Source organism: Oryctolagus cuniculus, chromosome 3 (assembly GCF_964237555.1).
Source record: "Oryctolagus cuniculus chromosome 3, mOryCun1.1, whole genome shotgun sequence".
NCBI classification, from domain to species: domain Eukaryota; kingdom Metazoa; phylum Chordata; class Mammalia; order Lagomorpha; family Leporidae; genus Oryctolagus; species Oryctolagus cuniculus.
The window spans coordinates 69,356,716-69,377,550 of NC_091434.1; the positions used below are offsets into that span (position 1 = coordinate 69,356,716).

At 40.1% G+C, this 20,835-nt stretch overlaps 1 protein-coding gene across 7 annotated transcripts in view; it reads right to left on the bottom strand.

Annotated features, from left to right (window-relative positions):
* Positions 1–5,536: 5,536 nt before the first annotated feature.
* DYNC1I2 (dynein cytoplasmic 1 intermediate chain 2) overlaps positions 5,537–20,835 on the bottom strand; it is a 68,308-nt gene continuing 53,009 nt past the window's right edge. For 4 of the 7 annotated variants that reach the window (XM_070070700.1, XM_017342926.3, XM_008258741.4 and 1 more), the window contains 6 exons: positions 20,370–20,483; positions 19,925–20,058; positions 18,984–19,128; positions 10,259–10,399; positions 8,341–8,466; positions 5,537–6,165 (listed from right to left, as the gene is read on the bottom strand). In XM_070070700.1, the coding sequence (XP_069926801.1) occupies positions 6,052–6,165; positions 8,341–8,466; positions 10,259–10,399; positions 18,984–19,128; positions 19,925–20,058; positions 20,370–20,483 (774 nt within the window). In that variant the 3' untranslated portion in view covers positions 5,537–6,051. The remainder of the gene's footprint in view (positions 6,166–8,340; positions 8,467–10,258; positions 10,400–18,983; positions 19,129–19,924; positions 20,059–20,369; positions 20,484–20,835) is intronic. The other 3 variants (XM_070070701.1, XM_008258742.4, XM_008258743.4) reach the window with 1 other exon arrangement.

The window sequence follows — 20,835 nt, forward strand, 5'->3', positions numbered from 1 at the left end:
CTCTGCCTCTCAACCTAGACAAAAATCAACACAAAATGGACCAAACACCTAAAAGTAAGACTTGAAGCTCTGAAACTACTAGAAGAAAACATAGGGGAAATACTTCAAGCCATTGGCATAGCGGATTGAGCCGCTGCCTGTAGCACCAGCATCCCATATGGGCACCAGTTCAAGTACCGCCTGCTCCACTTCTGATCCAGCTGCCTGCTAATGTGCCTGGGAAGACAGAGGAGGATGGCCCAAGTCCTTGCGTCCCAGCACCCACATGGGAGACCCGGAGGGGGCTCCTGGCTTTGGCCTGGCCCAGCTCCAGCCTCAGCCGTTGTGGCCATTTGGGGAGTGAGCCAGCAGATGGAGGATATCTCTGTCTTTCCTTCTCTGTAACTCAGCCTTTCAAAATAAATAAAATAAATAAATAAAAAATGGTGTAGGTGATAATTTTTTGGATAACACTCCAAAGGCACAGGCAACTAAAAGCAAAAATAGACAAACAGGATTATATTGCATCAAGAAGTTTCTGCACAGCTGAACAGTGACTATAACCTACCTACCCAATGGGAGAAAACGTTTGCAAACCATTCATCTGACAAATATATAAGACACCCAAAAAGTTCAATCAAATGCACTGAAAAAATGGATAAATTATATGAATAGACACTTCTCAAAAGAAGAAATTACAAAGGCAATACATTTATGCAAAAATTATCATCATCATTAGCCATCAGAAAAATGCAAACCAAAACCATGAGATGTTTTAATACCCCACATGGAATGGCTGCTATCAAAAAGACAAAATATGACAAATGCTAGAGAAATGTGGAGAAAGAAGAACTCTTGTATACTGTGGTTGGGAATGTAAATCAGTACACTCATTATGAAGAACACTACGGAAAGGTTCCTCAAAAACTAAAAATAGATCTACCATGAGGCATCTAACTACAACTGAGTATATATCCAAAGTAATGAAATCAGCACAAAGAGATACTTGCACTCCCATGTTTATTGCTGCATCATTCAGAAAATGTACACACACACACACACACACACACACACATACACACAGGATTATTATTCAGCCATAGAAAAGAATTATCATTTGCAGCAAAATGTCTGGAACTGGAAGACATCATGTTAAGTGAAAATTCAGACACAGGAAGACAAATACGCACACACATACAAAAAAAGTTGATCTGAATGTGGAATTGTGATTACCTGAGGCTGAGGAGGGACAAGAGGGACAGGATGGGGAGACAGGGGTCTTGGATAACACATCAAAACACAGAAGGAATAAGTTCTAGTGTTCCACAGTGGGGTGACTATAGTTCAGAGTAGTCTATATATATTTTATAGGAAGAACTGAAAGGGAGGAGCTCAAAGCTACCAAAGATAAGGAAGTGAAAAGAAGATGGAAATGCTAATTACCCTGATTCGATCAGTAGCTTCTGTATACATGTGGCTAGCAGGTAAAGCTGCCGCCTGCAGTGCCAGCATCCCATATGGGTGCTGCTTTGAGTCGCAGCTGCTCCACTTCCTGTCCAGCTCTCTGCTGTGGCCTGGGAAGGCAGTGGAAGATGGCCCAAGTGCTTGGGCCCTGGCACCCACGTGGGAGACCCAGAAGAGGCTCCTGGCTCTGGATTGGTGCAGCTCCGGCTGTTGCGGCCAACTGGGGAGTGAATCTGCAGATCAAATACCTCTCTGTTTCTCTGCCTCTCCTTCTCTGTTTAACTCTTTCAAGTAAATAAATTTTTTTTAAAAAAGAAATATATTATACCCTGTAACTATAAATAATTATTCCATGTTAATAAAAAATGTAGAGTCCTACCTGGGAGTATTTTCCCCAAACCTGGAAGTTCCCTTAGGTGGCTACCAATCAACAAGGTGCTAGCAGGAAAGCAAGAACTCCTTTCTTCTTAAAGCTTGGGTAAAAACAAAAATCTCAGTGGGAACTCCATCATCAAAGGAAGCAAAGCCCTTGGCTTGGTAACTGAGTTATGCCCAGGATTCAGGCAAGACACCACCAGTAGGGATGGCAACAAGCAACTGGAACTATAATTGTAGTTTCATTACATATAATACAGCTTTTCTGTTTAGAAAATCATTACTATGACAACACTGGAATATTAGGGTTGTGGAAGACATTTAAAAATGTATTTTTCAATAGAAAGGAGAGAACAGCAGATCATATTTTCATCCATTCATTCAAGACCTTCCTTTCCACACATTACAGGTGCTGGAGACTGTAGTCTATCTGTAGTGCTGTGGAACACAATGGAACAACACTGCGTGACTAGGACCAGTCACTCCTAATACTACGAGTCCTCCCCCTAAATGTTAATTCATGCATTCCTTCAAGACACAGTACCTCAGTATTACTGCAACAACATGTTATATGAAGAGATTTTCCAAGCTTTGTTTGGAACTGAATCTGTTAAGAGAAAGAAAGCTTCTAGCAATGAATATTTGGTTTAAACGGCATAAACATGATTATTCTGGGGATTTACTGCAAGTTAATATCTGCAAAATGAAGTGTTCTTTCTCAACACAAACAGGAGTAATCATCTTTAACTTTCCTTTCAAAGGAGAGAAATACAGAAATTAGAAAGCTATAGTTTCCCACTCAGAAAAAAAAGCATAAATGAAAGAAAATAAGGTGTAAATTCTATAACTGACTAGTTTCCAAAATTATAAGGCTTCCATTTCTAAAAATATAGACACTTGTAGTTATTTTCATGTTACCAGCAAATTCCACATCAATTTTAACAGTATTTTCTGTTCTGCTATTTTATACAGTCTTTTTTTTTTTTTTTTTTTTTTTTTTTAACAGGCAGAGTGGACAGTGAGAGAGAGAGACAGAGAGAAAGGTCTTCCTTTGCCATTGGTTCACCCTCCAATGGCCACCGCGGCCGGCACGCTGCGGCCAGCGCACCGCGCTGATCCGATGGCAGGAGCCAGGAGCCAGGTGCTTTTCCTGGTCTCCCATGGGGTGAAGGGCCCAAGCACTTGGGCCATCCTCCACTGCACTCCCTGGCCACAGCAGAGGGCTGGCCTGGAAGAGGGGCAACCGGGACAGAATCCGGCGCCCCAACCGGGACTAGAACCTGGTGTGCCGGCGCCGCTAGGCGGAGGATTAGCCTAGTGAGCCACGGCGCCGGCCATACATAGTCATCTTTAAAGACAGTAAGTTTGTGTTCCAAACTAAAACTGAGTATCAGTCCACATTTACATATTTTTAAAAAAGACTTACTTATTTGAAAGACAGAGTTACAGAGGTAGAGAGAAAGAGAGGGAGGGAGGTCTTCCATCTGGTGGTTCACTCCCCAGATGGCTGCAATGGCCAGAGCTGTGCTGATCCGAAGCCAGGAGCCAGGAGCTTCTTCTGGGTATCTTGGCCCAAGGAGTTGGGCCATCCTCCACTGCTATCCCAGGCCATAGCAGAGAGCTGGACTGGAAGAGGAGCAGCCAGGACTAGAACCAGTGCCAATTTGGGATGCCAGCGCCTTAGGCCAGGGCATTAACCCACTGCGCCAAAGCGCCAGCCCCCACATTGACGTTTCTGAGGGCAGAAGTTATTTCCAGAAGGTGAAAACCCTTTGGTGTTAATTATTTTGCAAATACTTACCAATTTTTTTTTCATAAGTGAATACAAATTGAAGTCAGTTGTTGGTTTTTTGTTTTGTTTTGTTTTGCTTTGTTTTGACAGGCAGAGTTAGACAGTGAGAGAGAGAGACAGAGAGAGAGGTCTTCCTTCTGTGGGTTCACCCCCTAAATGGCCGCCATGGCAGGAGCTACGCCGATCCGAAGGCAGGAGCCAGGTGCTTCCTCCTGGTCTCCCATGCGGGTGCAGGGCCCAAGCACTTGGGCCATCCTCCACTGCACTCCCGGGCCACAGCAGAGAGCTGGACTGGAAGAGGAACAACTGGGCCAGAACCAGCGCCCCAACCGGGACTAGAACCTGGGGTGCCGGCGCCGCAGGCAGAAGATTAGCCTAGTGAGCCATGGTGCCAGCCGGAAGTCAGTATTTAATGTCATGGCTGTTGATTTCCAACCTAAGTCACCATTATGTTTTAACATTTATGTTTATCTTCTGTTTAGTCATTTTTACAAACTGAGGGCAAAAATACAATAACTTTATTATAAGAAGTATATGAATTTTTTAAAAGATTTTTATTTGAAAGGCAGAGTTAGAGAAAAAGAGATACCTCTTCCATCCTCTAATTGACTTGCCAAATGGCTGTGATGGCCGGATCTGGGCCAGGCTGAAGCCAGGAGCCTGGAGCTCCATTCGAGTTTCCTACATGAGTGGCAGGGGCCCAAGCACTTGGTCCATCATCCACTGTTTTCCCAGATGCATTAGCAGAGCTGGATTGGAAGTGGAGCAACTGGGACTCGAACTGGTCCTCATATAGGATGCTGGTGTTCCAAGTGGTGGCTAAACCCACTGTGCTACAATGCTGGCCCATGAATTTTCCTACGTATCAGTGTGACACTGCTGAACTTGAAATTCTGACTCAGGCATGGCTACCATGAAATGTCTTTGGTTTATAATGGGCAATTATTCGGGGGGGGGGGGGTGTCCATTTAGGAAAATATAGTATGTAAACGTGGAGAATTACCTGATATAATTAGAGATAATAATTTTAGAGCTGTAAGAAATTCAGATACCATCTAACCCACACTTAATTCCTAGATAAAAGCACAAAGCACAGATGGGCCAAAATCACATTTCTCAGAAGTGCCAGAGCTAGAACTTGAGTTTGAGTCTAATATTCCCAGTCAATTATTCTTTACTGCAAACAGTACTCATAGTTAAGTTTTTTTTTTTAACTTTTATTTAATGAATATGACATAGTTAAGTTTTTAACAAAACAAAAATGCTCAAATTCTGATTTCGAATCTTCCTAGTTCATTTCTTTTGAATTATGATAGTTAAACTTTAGAAGGACAAAACGCTCAGGATCAAGGAATGGACAATTTAAAGTGGGTAAAATCAAGATCTGATTATGGCCTTTTCCTTTAGTCCTCAAGTCAGCTGACTTCAACACTAATTCTTAGATATTTGTCACCTACCTTTCAGAGGTGTAGATAAGGTTGTGCTAACAGATCAAGATGTGGAGTTGATTTGATGGCAAACTGAAGGTTCATTTGAGCACTTTTCATGCATAGTTACTGCAGCCATGAAGTCAGCTTCTCCTAAAGGAGGTTTTACTCTCAGAGAGCTCACAAAAATAGTAATCTCCATCAGTGACAATAATAGGCAGCTTTCTACTTACTCTTTAAAGTACGCATATCTTAGGTGAAAGCAAACAAGATGGTAAAGCAAACACTACCCCAGGGCGCATTTTTTCACTGACGGATTAGCTAAGTATCAGTTCATAGTGTACTGGGAGCTCTACAGTATCCATGGATGGTATCTTTAAAGCACAAAGCTTTACAGGGTTTCAGGTGGCTGTTCACATTCGGAGCTTAAAGAATAGCAAAGAAAGACACTGTATAAGAGAGATGGAAAATTTCAAATTACAGAAAGTCAAAATGAAAATTTGAAAAGTTAACACATATTTGTTTTTATTTATGGATAACTATCACATGAGTTATAAAGGCGAAAAAAGATGTCATAATGGAACTTGGATGGGTGTATACATGCCGTGGTTAAGAATAAACTGCTCCTACATATTATGGATAGTGAGAACCTCAGTATTAACCGAGAATTGTGATTATTTAAAAAGTATGCAGAACTCATTTAATCTGTGCTTTAGAAGTAACTGCACATAGTGTTAGAAGGAGAAAAGAATGAAAAAGAATACTACCACAGATATACCTGTGTCAAATTCAGAAAAAGCTGCATTCTGTAAAGTCAGTCAGCTGTATTAAAAATGACACAAATCCAAAACAAGGTGTATGTTATATAAAAAGGGACATTGTTAAGAGTTCCTTGCTGCATTACATCCATGGTTTAATCCACAAAATTCCCTTTTAATAATCATTTGGACAGAAGCATGCAAATAGCTTAAGAGTCTTTCCCAAATCCTCTAAGGCTACCCTCTTTTTCAGGAACTAAGCAGGTATTCGGGTAGCTGCTTCCTCTTCTGCATCAGCTCGATTTGCATTAATTTCTGCAAGTGTCCGGCCGAACCGTGCCCATTCATCATTGCGGGGAACGGCAATCTGCTGTTAGAAGAAAGACAATATTTGTGTACTCTGAAGTAAAAGATCATCTTACCACTATTCACTTGGTTTTCAAATAGTTTTCCTATCCATTAAAAAGTAATAATTGACCTGAATGGCCTTTCCATAATTACAGGGAATATAACAATGATTTACAACATTTCAAAATGAAAGACGGTGTTTGTAAAGTGTGTTTTGACAGCATCAGAAAGGACTTTGCTGTTATCACCATCAGTGCAGGAGAGTATAACAATGATGCTTTGTAAATACAGCTGCTGTGCACCGTCACACGGATTCTGCTGGTGGGGAAGAATTCCTGAAGAAAAAGTCTTCCTTATTCTTGCACACTTCTTAGCATGAAACTGTTTTTGAAGCATGGTTCATAACAGCTGGTTTCTAAGTGCTTTTGTTTGGAACCTAAGACAAGCTCTCTGATACCTTCATTTCTTCAACAGAAGGGCATGCTGTTCTCTTCAGGGTTGTACCCTTAGCAAAAGGGGAGAAGCAGCTTAGGGGCTTTGGCTCCACAGAGGCAATCCCATGATAAAAATGGGTGATAACTGCCATTATAATATAGGAGCTGGACACTGCTAGTTAGGGCACAAATCACTCAAGTGCGGCAGATGCATATGCCCGCTTCTAAATCTATACTATCCATTAAGGTGGCTTACTAGCCATAAGGTGACTATTTATATGTTAATTAACTAAAATTAAACTAAAAAATGCAATGCTTTATTTAGCTGTCTCAACTACATTTTAAGTATTCAGCAGCCGAATGCAGCTAATGGCTACTTCACTGGATGGTGTGGATATGGAACATCTCCAGCTGTGTGGTTCTACTGGCTGTTCTAAATAATTCAATCTACCTCCCTCCAAATCCAACTGATAGAGGCTGTGGGGTATCCAGGCAAGATGAGAGATCATAAGACATCACAAAAGAAAAAGTAACTAAGGCACTAGGTAGGGTTGAAGAGGAGGAAATCAGTCTAGGCGTTGTGTACAAAGTCAGAGCCCCAAACATGAGAGCTCTAACTTTTGCTGGATTCAGTTAATATTGATATTGGCTTTGCAACAAGGATCAAGACTCACAATTCTTTTTGTTTTTCAAGTAAATAAATAAATATTTAAAGAATTACAGTGAGAAAGGGAGAGACAGAGATCTTCCATCTGATGGTTTACTCCCCAAATGGCCTCAATGGCTAGGGATGGGTCAGGCTAAAGCCAAGAGCCAGGAGCTTCTTCAAGGTCTCCCACGTGGGTAGCAGGAGCCCAAGCACTTGGGCCATCTTCTGCTGTTTTCCCCAGGCCATTAGTGGGGAGTTGGATCAGAAATAGAGAAGCCAGGACATGAACTGGTGCCCATAAGGGATGCTGGCATTGCAGACAGCAGCTTTACATGCTACACCACAATGCCAGCCTCAAGATTCACAGTTCAAGGACAGGCATCTGGTGCAGCCATTCAGACGCCAGTTAGGACGCCTGCCTGTCTGCCATATCAGAGTACCTAGGTTCGACCTCTTAGTTCCGTTTCCAATTCCAGCTTCCTGCTAATGCATACCCTAGGAGGCAGCAAGTGATGGCTCTAGCACTTGAGTCCTGTCGCTTCTGTGAGAAGCCTGGATAGAATTCTGGGCTCTTGGTTTTGGTGGGGCCCAACCCTGACTGTTGCAGGCATTTGGGGAGTGAACCAACAGTTCGAAGATCTCTGTGTCTGGTCTCCCTCTGTGTGTCTCTGCCTTTCAAATAAACATAATGTTTTTAAAAAGATTCATGAATTACATTGAACATAGTTATCAGGTAACAAAGGACAGTACTTTTTGTTTTTACCACCTGGCCCAAACAAATCTACGTATAAAGAAAAATAAAACCTCAATATCAATTATGTGAAAGCCTAAAGTCCATCTATAACTCCCAATTTCTTCTTTTGCCTAAAGAATTGACGTCTAGCAACACAAGCTTCAAGAAACAAGGTACTTCCAACATATTATATTACCCTCAAAATCTGTCATACAGGGATGCAAGACATCTAGTGCATAAAGAAAACTAATCTCAAGGTATGCCTCTGTGGTGGAAAGTATGGTTTACACAATTCATGAACTTCTAAGATTTAGCCACAGAGCTACTTTGACTACAATGCCACTAAACAGATGTCAAAATTAGAAGCAGCGAGCCCCATACCTCTCCCACATCATATATAACAATCTGTCCTTCGGAATCGCCCACGGCAATCTCTCTTCCCGAATGGGTCCATCTTACGCGATTAAGAGCAGGATTACCTTCCACAGAAATGCTGGCTGTTGGTACCTAAAGTCATTTAAAATACAGTGCAGTGTTAAAAGTTTCATCAAGATTTCTATAAACATGTAAAACAGTAATTCTTATTTCAATCTGGCTATGTTTTTTAAAACAAAGATGGAAACAGATAAAAAATTTTCCCAACTTCCTTGCTGTACAGTGATATATTTTGAATGGCATTTATAGTCAATTCTTGAAAAAGGTCTGGGAAAATAACTTAAGCCCTTACATAAGAAATTCTCACATGACTGGATACATCGGCTTGAAATTTTTTCTCTTTAATAAACTTTAAGAGTTGTTTTAACTTCTTTAAGAAGTCAAGCTGTTTGAAAACATGGCCAAAACTCATTTAGAAGAAAACATGTCAAAAGCTCCCATAAACAGGTTATGTTTCAATTTCACAGGAAGGGAATTACTTTTGTACATAGTATCTCTGCCAGCTGAAATCTGTATTTTATGCACACTTGCTGGAAACACAGTGTACTGAAGGTGCAGTACGAGTCTCTAAAGCCCCTTATTCCCATGAACTGGCTGGAGGGAGGCAGGGTGATGGTGCCAACACAATGGAATAAGGCCTCTGAAATCTGATCACGCCTCTCCTATGCTCAGGGGAAAGACATATTTGCCACACGTGAAGCAAACACTCAGTGTATAATTCAGACTAAAGGTACAACAACATTAAAAAAAAATTTGAAATGAGGCAATAGTAGTCCATAGAACTGACATCATTCAATCCCAAATGACTGAATTAACCCTCTAAAATACCAGTCCTGTTATAAAGAAAACTATTTTGATACATTTTTTGAGTTCACTATTACCAAAATCATCCACATTTAATCGTAACCAAAAATTTCTAAGACCAAAATCTAAACTAATAAAACTGGTACCATTCTAGCTAACTGGAAAATGTATAACCAAGTCCAAACATCTGGCTAGGACTTCTTACCTTTTCCTGGCTATATCTGAATGTTCCTCCCCAAACTGCTACACTAGTAGTTACAGTGTTAAAATTCTTACATTCCAATATATCACTTCCTTGACCTTATAACTTATACTTTAAGGAATTTGGAGAGATGCTACCAGAAGAGACACGGGAGGAGGCACCAAGTGACTCTGTCCTCCACAACTGTTAACAATAGAAATGTTAACTTCACTCCCAATAGCAACAGGGAATCCCAAGAACATTTTAAGTCTAAGTTAGTAAAAATATACATTACTAAAAAAAATGATACTGTTAAAGTTCACTGCTAATGATTTTAGGGTAACGATTAGAAAATTTGATGGCTTCCATATTCACTTTAAAGTGACAACACTGATTTCAATCCTTCACTGAAATAGTCATCAAATATATTTTTCCTTCATTCAGACAAGTCAGGGTAAGCCTAATGTTTATGGATGATAAGCAATTCTATCAAGGCTAAGAGATCATTTAAAAATTCAGAATTAAAAATAAGATACTTCCAGCAGTCTCAAAACTGCCTGTTTCCTTGCTTATAAATGCAAACTGTTTCAGCTCCAGCTGCCTTATGACGGAGACTTTAGCAGGACATTAGAGATGTGACAGAGCTTGTCAGAAGGAACAGGAAAGGCCCCAGTGCTCTTGGCAACATTATTTCTCCCATCAGCTCTACACAGCACACTGCTATTTAGGGTACAAAGCTGATTTGGTTCCTTTGTGATGAAGCTACAATCATACATACAGCCCTTTTACATTTCTTGGGATAAAAGGAATTTCACAAATTATTCAATAAATCTCCAATTTTCTATTTTTCAGTACAGTTTTTGTTATTTTCCTGCTCACCTCTGTATCATTATTGAGATTCCACAAATCCAATCTCCCCATGCCATCCACACAGGCAAATAGGGCTGGATGGGTGGGTGACCACATAACATCATAAACATAGTCTGAATTGTCTTCAAATGAGTATAAAGGCTTGTTATTCTGAAAGGGAAAAGTTGATTCTTAGCATAGTCAAAATATGATATACACATATATCATTAACTTACTTATTGAAAAATATGATACACATTCAATATCTGTAACATTTTATGATATTTAATTCAGCCTAGAAGTTCCTATACTTGGTTTCACTACAGAATCACTGGGAGTTATAAACTAAGAATTGACTAGTGAATTTCATTTTTTTTTAACTTACAGATGATTTAATGTACCAATTTTCTTTTTTTAAAGATTTTATTTATTTGACAGGCAGAGTTACAGATAGAGAGAGAGACAGTGAGAGACAGAGACAGAGAGAGAGAGAGAGACAGAGAGAGAGGTCTTCCTCTCCGTTGGTTCACTCCCCAAGTGGCCACAACGGCCGGAGCTATGCTGATCCGAAGCCAGAAGCCAGGAGCTTCCTCCTGGTCTCCCATGCAGGTGCAGGGCCCAAGCACTTGGGCCATCCTCCACTGCCTTTCTGAGTCACAGCAGAGAGCTGGACTGGAAGAGGAGCAGCTGGGACTAGAACCGGCACCCATATGGGATGCTGGCGCCGCAGGCAGAGGATTAACCTAGTGCGCCATGGCGCTGGCCATACCAATTTTCTTAAGAAAAAAATATAGCATACTTAAAGGGCCAGTGCTGTGGCTTAGCAGGCTTAGCCTCTGCCTGCAGCACCAGCATCCCATTCGGGTGCTGGTTCAAGTCCCAGCTACTCCACTTCCAATACAACTCCTTGTCAATGTGCCTGGGAAAGCAGTGGAAGATGGCTTGGGCCCCTGCATCCATGTGGGAGACCCAGAAAAAGCTTCTGGCTCCTGGCTTCAGTATGGCTCAGCCCTGGTCTTTGTAGTCATTTGGGAAGTGAACTAACAGATGGAAAATCTTTCTGTCTCTGCCTCTCAAATAAATAATTTTTTTAAATACTTCAAAAAATTGTCAATGAGAGAGTTCTGGAAAGACAATAGTGGTAGCATACTTTTTGAATCATCTGTAACTCTCTCCACACACCAGATAGAGAACAGTAAAACCCAAAGATTCACAGACAACGTCTAGAACATGGGGAGATAGGCCTCCAGAGGTAAACAGGTGGAAACCTCTGACAACTGTATCAGCATCTGTGGGGGAAGAAGTGGTTAGGAAGGTAGGACTGACAGCTGGAGAACTGAAGAAGCCCACCCCCAACAAGCAGATGTTCACAGGGCAGCATAGCAGGTCAAACTCAGAATGGCAACAGAAATTGAAAGGAGTGTGGCACAATCACACTTATAAACAAATGCAAGCAGACTGCAATGAGACAGAAGTAAGGTCTGACGATTCAGGCTGGGCTCTAAAAACTCTCAATACTGCCAAACCAAAGCTCCTGTCTAAGCCCAGGTCTCCTTGAAGAGAAACTGCAAGGAGTAAAACCCAAAATGTGAAATAAAGGACCGGAGGAACAAAGGAACAAGAAGGCTTGAATAAAAGTGGTGGAGGGGAACGGAAAAGGCATATCTCAGAAAGTATAAGGTATTTTACAGATATGTTGTCATTCAGAAAGTACAATACACACACACACACACACCACCACCACTCTACAAGATTAATCACTGAAGAAAGAGTTTAACAAAGACTCATACAAGGTAAGCCATTCTTCCCATTCCATCCTAAAAATACAGAAAAGCCTATTTCACCAGCAGACGATAAACAACAGTAAAGGATCTCAATCAAATCCGATACAAAATTAAAATTATTGTGATATCAGAAAAAGTAAATGGAGAAAGAAAAATCTTTTCAACAAATGGTACTGAAACAACTGGTATTACACATAGAAAAGAATAATGGTAGACCCCTCTTTCCTCAAACCATACACAGAAATTAACTATAACATCTAAAGAGAAGAGCTAAAACTATAAAACTTACAAGAAAGCAAAGAAATAAACATTTGTGACCCTGGTCTTGGCCATGATTTCTCAGATATGAAGCTAAAAACACAAGTGACAAAAAGTAGACAAACTGGCTTACATAAACGAAACACTTTTGTGTTTCAAATTGTACCCTCAACAAAGTGAAAAAGCAACCTACCCAATGGGAGGAAATATTTGCAAACCATAATTTATTTGATCAATGAGTTGTATCCAGAACTCTAACAAAAGCCATTAAGCACATGGCAAGATGCCCAACATCACTGGTCACAAGAGGAAGGCCAATCAAAAGCACAATGAGATACCACCTCACACCACTGGGATGGCCAGAATAAAAAATAACAGTAACAAGTGAGGCTATGAGAAACCAGAACCCTCAGACCTTACTAGCAGGAATGTAAAATGCTACAGCTACTTTGGCAGATCCTCAAACTGCTAACTGGTTATCATAGAACCCAACAGTTCTACTCCAAGTATATACCTAAGAAACATGAAAATGTACACATAAACACTTATATATGAGTGCTGATCACAGCATTATTTATAATAGCCCAAGAGTGAAGCAATCCAAATAATTCATCAACTGATAAACAAAAGGGAGTATATTTATACAATGGGATGATATTCAGCCATAAAAAGAATGAAGTTGATGTTTGCCACAATGCGGATGGCCCTTGAAAACATGTGTATGTAAAGTGATTCCATGAGATGTCCATGAGTTGTCTGTAAAGCCTCATCTACAGAGATAGAAAGATTAGTGGTTTCTAGGAAATGTATAAGTAGAAATTAGGAACAACTACTACTGAATATAGAATTTCTTTCTGAAATTTGGAAGTGTCCTAAAATTAGATACTAGTGACAGTGTATACATCTATGAACACAGTAAGAACCACTGAACTCTACATGTTAGAAAGGTGAGTTGTAGGGCCAGTGTAGGGCGTTAAGCTGCCGCCTACAACACAGACAATCCATATGGGTGCCAGTTTGAGTCCCAGCTGCTCCACTTCCCATCCAGCTCCCTGCTAATGGTCCTGGGAAAACAGCAAAAGATGACCCAAGTGCTTGGGCCTTGCACCCATGTGGGACAACTGGATAGATCCAGACTCCTGGCTTCAGCCTGGTCCAGCCCTGACTGTTGCAGCCGTTTGGGGAGTGAACTAGCAGGTAGAGATCTTACCCTCTCTGTCTCTCCCTCTCTCTCTAGCTCTGCCTTTCAAATAAATAAACTTTGAAAAAGGTGAATAGTATAGTATATGAAAATCTCAATAAAGCATTTTTCTTAAAAAAAAAAATGAAGTGAATTTTTAAAAAAGTGATAGAAATAATTAGCACTGACACATCTATAAAGCCACTTTAGAAAACTGCTTGGTGTTATCAACTTAAAGCTTAATATATGCATAGCCTGTGACCAAGTATTTCCACATCTAGGTACATGCCAAACAGAATTAAGTGTGTATAGTGATCAAAAGACAAATACAGGGGCCGGCGCTGTGGCGCAGCGGGTTAACACCCTGGCTTGAAGTGCCGACATCCCATATGGGCACTGGTTCTAGTTCCGGCTGCTCCTCTTCCAATCCAGCTCTCTGCTATGGCCTGGGAAAGCAGAAGATGGCCCAAGACCTTGGGCCCCTGCACCCGCATGGGAGACCTGGGAGAAGCTCCTGGCTTCGGATCAGCGCAGCTCCAGCCATTGCGGCCATCTGGGGAGTGAACCATCGGACGGAAGACCTCTCTCTCTCTCTCTGCCTCTCCTCTCTCTGTGTAACTCTGACTTTCAAATAAAAAATCTTAAAAAAAAAAAAAAGACAAATACAAGGGTGGCACTCTGGTGCAGTGGGTTAGGCTGCCATCTGCAGTGCCAGCCATCAGTCCTGGCTGCTCCACTGGTGATCCAGAGGCTGCAGTTGTAGCTCAAGCAATAGGGTTCCTGCCACCCACAAGGGACACCTGAATTGAGTTCCCAGCTCCCAGCTTCAGCTCCTGCTGGGGGCCATCAGTGGCACTTGAGGGACTGAACTAGCAAATGCATAAGTAATGGTTTTAAAAAGCATGGAAATACAAAGTAGTCAACTCACAAAGACAGTACCCATTCAAGCATTGTCCAGGAGAGGGGAAGTGTCAGGCAATCGCTTTTGAGAATTACTATCCCAGGACAAGGCTCCGTCTATTCGAATGAATCAAGCTATCTTAGCTTGATGCTATTAAACATTCAAATTATAAAACTTCTTTTGTTCTAATTCCTTACTCCCTAAGCAATCTACTGATTATAATTTGCTTCCCATGTGGGTTGTCTACAGGGTAACAATGAGCTGGGCAGGTCAGCATTGAGTATCTGGGCCTTCTGGCAGTTATGTTTCTCATTGTAAATTAATAAATTGACATTCTTCAACATATCAATGTCCTAGGAGCCTGTTAGTTCCAGTCAGCACTCCCTGTTTAATCAACTCTAGTGGACTGATGAAATTAGGCTTCTCACTATGCAAAGGAGAGGCTGGACACTCGCCAGGGGCAAGCTGTTGAGATAAGTGCTACTTTGTGGGACTGGGTCCAGTTCAGTCCCCAAGAGATACCCCAACTTCAAAGCATTCATTTTAACTTGTCTAATAAATGTACTGTTGGAATTTTACCTCTCTTTTAATGCTGGTACCCTCTAAGAGTTAAACAAGTAAGCTATTTTAGGAGGGGCTTTGAGACATCAGATTGTGGAAAATTTAAAGGTACTTATGAACTATGAAATTCTGAAAACTGCTTATTATAAGAAATTGTAACATCAACCATCTTGTCTTCTCTGAGACCAGAACATACTATATATACATTAAAAAGTTTTGTCTCCCGGCCGGCGCTGCAGCTCACTTGGCTAATCCTCCGCCTGCGGTGTCAGCACCCCAGGTTCTAGTCCCGGTTGCCCCTCTTCCAGTCCAGCTCTCTGCTGTGGCCCGGGAAGGCAGTGGAGGATGGCCCAAGTGCTTTGGCCCTGCACCTGCATGGGAGACCAGGAGGAGGCACCTGGCTCCTGGCTTTGGATCGGCGCAGTGCGCCGGCTGTGGCAGCCATTTGGGGGATGAGCCAATGGAGGGAGGACCTTTCTCTCTAACTCTGCCTGTCAAAAAAAAAAAAAAAAAAAAAAAAAAAAAAAAAAAAGGTTTGTCTCCCAAATAAATAATTCCTCCATTTTAAGAGTTACCTGAAAGAAGTATGGGTAAATGTAGGGGAACGCTGAGCTAATTTACCAAGTCTACCTGTACTCAAACTCTTTTAGAAGCTTCAAGGCTATCCTGAAGAAACTTCCACTCTTCACTTTTTTGTGCTACCATTTTTCAGACCTGCTGAAGTATCTTTGTTGTGAATTTTTTAAATTTGCTATTTTGAGATGATAACAGTGTCTTCAAAAAACTATTAGATAGCAATGTCTTGATTGGTATAAACTTGACCTATATGTGAAAAATAATCTATTGTTTGCTTTCTACACTAAAAATAGCTGAGCTCAATAACGTAGTGAAAATAATTTGATGAACTAGAACTCTGACTGTTTTAAATTCCTGAGCAGATAAAGATTAGAGGCTGGCCACAGATGTAGGTTCCTTTAAATTTGAGAAAATGCCAAATCGAGATTTCTAGGGATTTTCAATGAACATGCAGAAAGGATTTCTAGAGGCAGGTGTTGAGTCTAGCTATTAAGATGACTGGTCCCTTATTGGAGTACTTGGATTTGATGTCTGCCACTGGCTCCAGCTTCCTGCTAATGCAGACCTTGGGAGACAGCAGTGGCTCAAGTTATTATGTTCCTGCCACCCAAGTGGGAGACCTGGATTGAGTTCCCAGTGCCTGGCTTCAGCCTCCCAGGACCATCTGTGGGCATTTGAGGAGTGAAGCAGTAGACGGGAACTCCCTCAAAAAAAAAAAAAAATAAAATAAAATAAAATAAAAAATAAAAAATAAAAATAAAAAAAAAGTTTCCTTCTATTCATTATTACCATACAGAGTCTTCATCAGGTTTTTAGCAGGGCAGAAATAAACAACACAACTAACCAGGATGTGCAAATTTAGGAAGAATGTCAAGATGCAATGACACAGGGGCCATGGGATAGCCAAATATAGTTACTTAGCAGATTATTGCTGCTTTACCTCTACCTTTCACAGAGTGGAATTATTTGTGTACAGAAAAGTCAGAATAAAGTAAAATTCTTCTAATAAAGTTGTACAGGGAACCTGGAGCCTAATTCTAGGCTGTTCCATCCTCTAACCTCCACTGGGAAAGTGGTCAGAGGGAGCAGAGAGGCATATTTCACAACTGAGCGAACATATGGATAAGGTTCAAGAAGAAAGCAATGCCTAGCCTAATTAGTAAGGAAAGAGATACACTTGTCTGTCATTCTTATTTGGAAGGCACTTCTATGTTGAGATACAGTAAAACACAAAAGGAAAAGTATCAACCACTAATCTACTAGCTATATAGTTCCACAAAAGCAAGTACTGATCAGTCTGCCAACACAGAGAAGTTATTTTCTTGATTAGGCAAGATGATCTTCAAATTTTTAAATCCTGTTGTTAATGTACATAAAGATGGATGCCGCCAATTCAAATCAAAAGGAATCTGGCAAACAAAATCCTTGACATTTTTTTTTAAAGAAATCTACAAATAAAAAAAGATTCTTTTCAATTTTTTAAAAGGAAAGCTGGCCAAAAGCTAACAGAGATGCAGTGTCTCCTGTGACTATACATAGGACTGCTCAGCTGATGGCATATCCAGAAATCTAATAGGTTACATGGCTCTTTGAAGACTATCAAGAAATAGTAGGCATCGCCTTCCCAATTCTGTATCTTGCTTTGGGTTGACCAGCTGGATGGTGCATTTCTTAGACTGTAGTTTTGACAATCTTCTTCTTCCTCTACCTTTGTGAACTTATAAATCTCATTAAAAAAACAAAAAATTCAACAATCCAAGAAACAAAACAGATGACTTTCTGAATACACTTGGGTTCTGATTCTCATTAAGAGTAAAAATGGCAACTGAACACTGGTAAGTCTACTATATCCTGGACACTGTTAAGTACTTTTCTACATGTCCCTTACATTAGACTTCAGGTAAGTACTCTTTTTATGCTAATGCCAAACCTGCAAATACTCAATTGTAAAAGGCAAGCTTTTAAAGGTATAGTTTTCTAACTCACTTTGTATTCAACTGAAAGGAAGCATCAAGAAAGAACAAGAGTAAACAGTGAGCTCATCCCAGATTTCTGATGCCAATACTTGATAAATAAATAGTAGTTCACTTTAACAGCCAAGAACATCTCTGAAGACCACTAGGTAGGTATTTTCAAAGAAACTGAAGAACTAAAGATGGTCTCTAAACTATGTTTCAAGATAAATTATTCAAAAACCCAGTATTTAGGATGAAGTAAATAAAAATAGGGGAAAAGAGAAGCTTAACATTTAACTTAATTTAAATAGAATTAAAATATACTGAGTATGTTGTTTTACCAGCAACAGTGTGATACCGCCAACAAAAAAACAAAACAAAACAAAACAAACCCCTAGATAGCAAAGTTAAGGTGCTTTGACTATATAATGGAGTCAAATGAAGCCACCAAGTTTCGCACAAGAGGTAACGTTCCCTATTTGGATTTGTTTGAGACTTTCAATGGGGCAGGGCAATGTCACATCTATCTGGAATTGCTAGAGAATCAGGAAGCATTTTGTATCATAAACGAGTTTTTCAAATAACTTAATTTTATTAAAATCAAAACTATTTAAATTCCTTATCACAGATTAACAATGCATCCATACCTTTACACGCAATGCTTTTTTTTTTTTTTTTTTTTTTTTTTGCCAGGCAGAGTTAAACAGTGAGAGAGAGACACAGAGACACAGACAGTGAGAGAGAGACAGAGAAAGGTCTTCCTTCCATTGGTTCACTCCTCTAATGGCCGCTACGGCTGGTGCTATGCCGATCCGAAGCCAGGAGCTGGGTACTTCCTCCCTGTCTCCCATGTGGGTGCAGGGACCCAAACACTTGGGCCATCCTCCACTGCCCTCCCGGGCCACAGCAGAGAGCTAGACTGGAAGAGGAGCAACCGGGACTATTATCTGGTGCTCCAACCGGGACTAGAACCCGGGGTGCCAGTGCTGCAGGCGGAGGATTAGCCTAGTGAGCTGCGGAGCTGGCCTACACAATGCTTTCTTAACTATTCAAATTTATTATGTATAACTTTATTGTGCAGGACTTATTGTAAGTCAATTTCTCTCTTTTCTCCTATTTTCCATCAGCCCTGTGAACTACTATAGTTCTGAATAAGCCCCTAAAAACTCTCCCAAGAGCAAACACATGGCTTTTGCGTTGGGCTGAATGACAACTGTACGAGGTGCTATGTGAGACATTCAGGGGCTTTTTTTTCCCTAACCTAGTTCAGGGTAAACAGTTCTGTGTTGGAAAAGCCTGACTGGTGGGAATAATGATCTTTGATTATGTCTGGACTTTTCATATTTGCCAGCATGGTTTTACAAAAACTACAACATCTAGTAGCTTACCTATGTTCAGTGTAACTTCTAATCAGGTTTAATTTAACAGTGAATCATTCTAAGCTCTTTAAAAAAGCTTTTTATCTTTCCTTTGAAGTATTAGAGCACCACCTTGTGTTAGAAACCCTAGCAAATGAGCAGACATCTGTATTTTTAGGTACCTTAGTTGTCCAAAGTTTTACTGTCCAGTCAAATGATGAAGTGACAAAAAGATGCGAGAAGTCTACTGCTCCAACAGCTGCATGACAATGGATGCCAGTGATTGGTCCTTGATGTCCCTCAAACATCTCACTGATTCCAGCTTTGCTGTTTCATAAAAGAGAAAACATTAGGGAAATCTGTTATAAGCAGACCACTTACAGACACATTTTATTACAGGTTTTTATATTGGATCCTGACTTAATTTAACTTTGTGCTCACGGCACATCAGGATAACTTAAAATCGTCCAATATGTAAGTGGTGGAATAGAGACAAAGGGATGCTACATGTATGAGACACAACCTGGGAAACTTTTAAATCAAAAAATCAAGAGCAGTGAAGTGAAGGTGATCTGTATCTGAGATGAAATCCAGACACTCGATTTTTTTAAGGAAGCAATTGATAAGGTACAGCTAGACAATTTCAAAACCGATTGAACAGCAGGAGAAATGAGGTCAATTTAAACGTGGCCGTGACACTGCTGTGCAATTATCAGGAGAACTGAACTAAAGCTCACAGAACAAATAAGCTGAAATGGGAAAACACTTAAAAATATTATTTACAAGTCTGAGGATCAGTATATGGTATGTACATATTATATGTATCACTGTGGATGTATGTACATATTATATGTATCATTGCTGAATGTTCCCTTACCAGTAACTTCTATGAGTGTGTGCACACAAAAAACCACAATATACCACAACCTACAAAGTCCAGCACACATCATGAATCCAAAATGATGAAAAAAAAGTGTAAGTTTTAATTTATATGCCTGAACTCAATCTGTCACAAATAACAAGTGGCTCCAGCACAGATTTCTACTTAAATAAGGGGCAATTTGTTTCAATGAGATCACTCAAGGAGAATGTTAAATAACTATAAATTCCAGTTGGGGTTTACCTGCCATGGCGGCAAGCTGTGTACACAGAACCTTCTTCACTCCCAACAACAAAGTTGTTGACATCTCCAACAGGGAAGGACATGGATGTCACAGCTACTGCTTTTGACTGTTTATGAACCAACTCCATGCTATCCTAAATGGGGAAAATACAGGAAGTCATTTTGTAAACTTGCAACCTAATTGTTGCAGAAAAAACTTGTAGTTTTAAATGGTTTGTAAACAATTCTTTCATTAAACTATTTATAGAGTATCTACCTTAATTAAATGAAGCAAGTTTAAAAATAAAATATATGTATGATAAACTGCATTTAACATGCATTTAGGTTTATAAGCTGTTACAAATAAACTTATAATACTATCACAAAACATAAGCTGCTGTTTATATACACACATTTTTAAATAAAATTTTCCTCAAAATCTGACAGTTTTCCAAGTTTAACCTACCTGTGGATGAGAAAGCATGTCCAGACTCCATGAACAAATTTTTCCATCAGTGGAGATACTAATTAGATTGTGAGCATTTTGTGTTCCAACAACATTTACACAATATACAGGGTGCTAGAAACATTAAAGAAGGTTTTCAGAAATTATTTTACCAAAAAGTAAAATAAAACTTTCAGTCTAGTCACAGGCAATCTATTCCATATCAAAACAGATTCCTAACTTAAGGACATTTTTAATGTGAAATTGCTGCTATTCTGTTGATTAACAAAAGGTAGGTCTCAGAAGAGAGAGGAGTTCCTGATAAGCTCATCTGTTTTTATCTCTAAAAATACAGAAAAAAGATCCTGGTTCTTGTTTGCTAAGTGGGGAATTCAGACATCAAAGGAAGCACTTTCTGAGACTACTCTGAGGACTGACACTAAGTAGTTAATGGTGAAGGTTCACAGAAGTCTAATGGAAAACAACT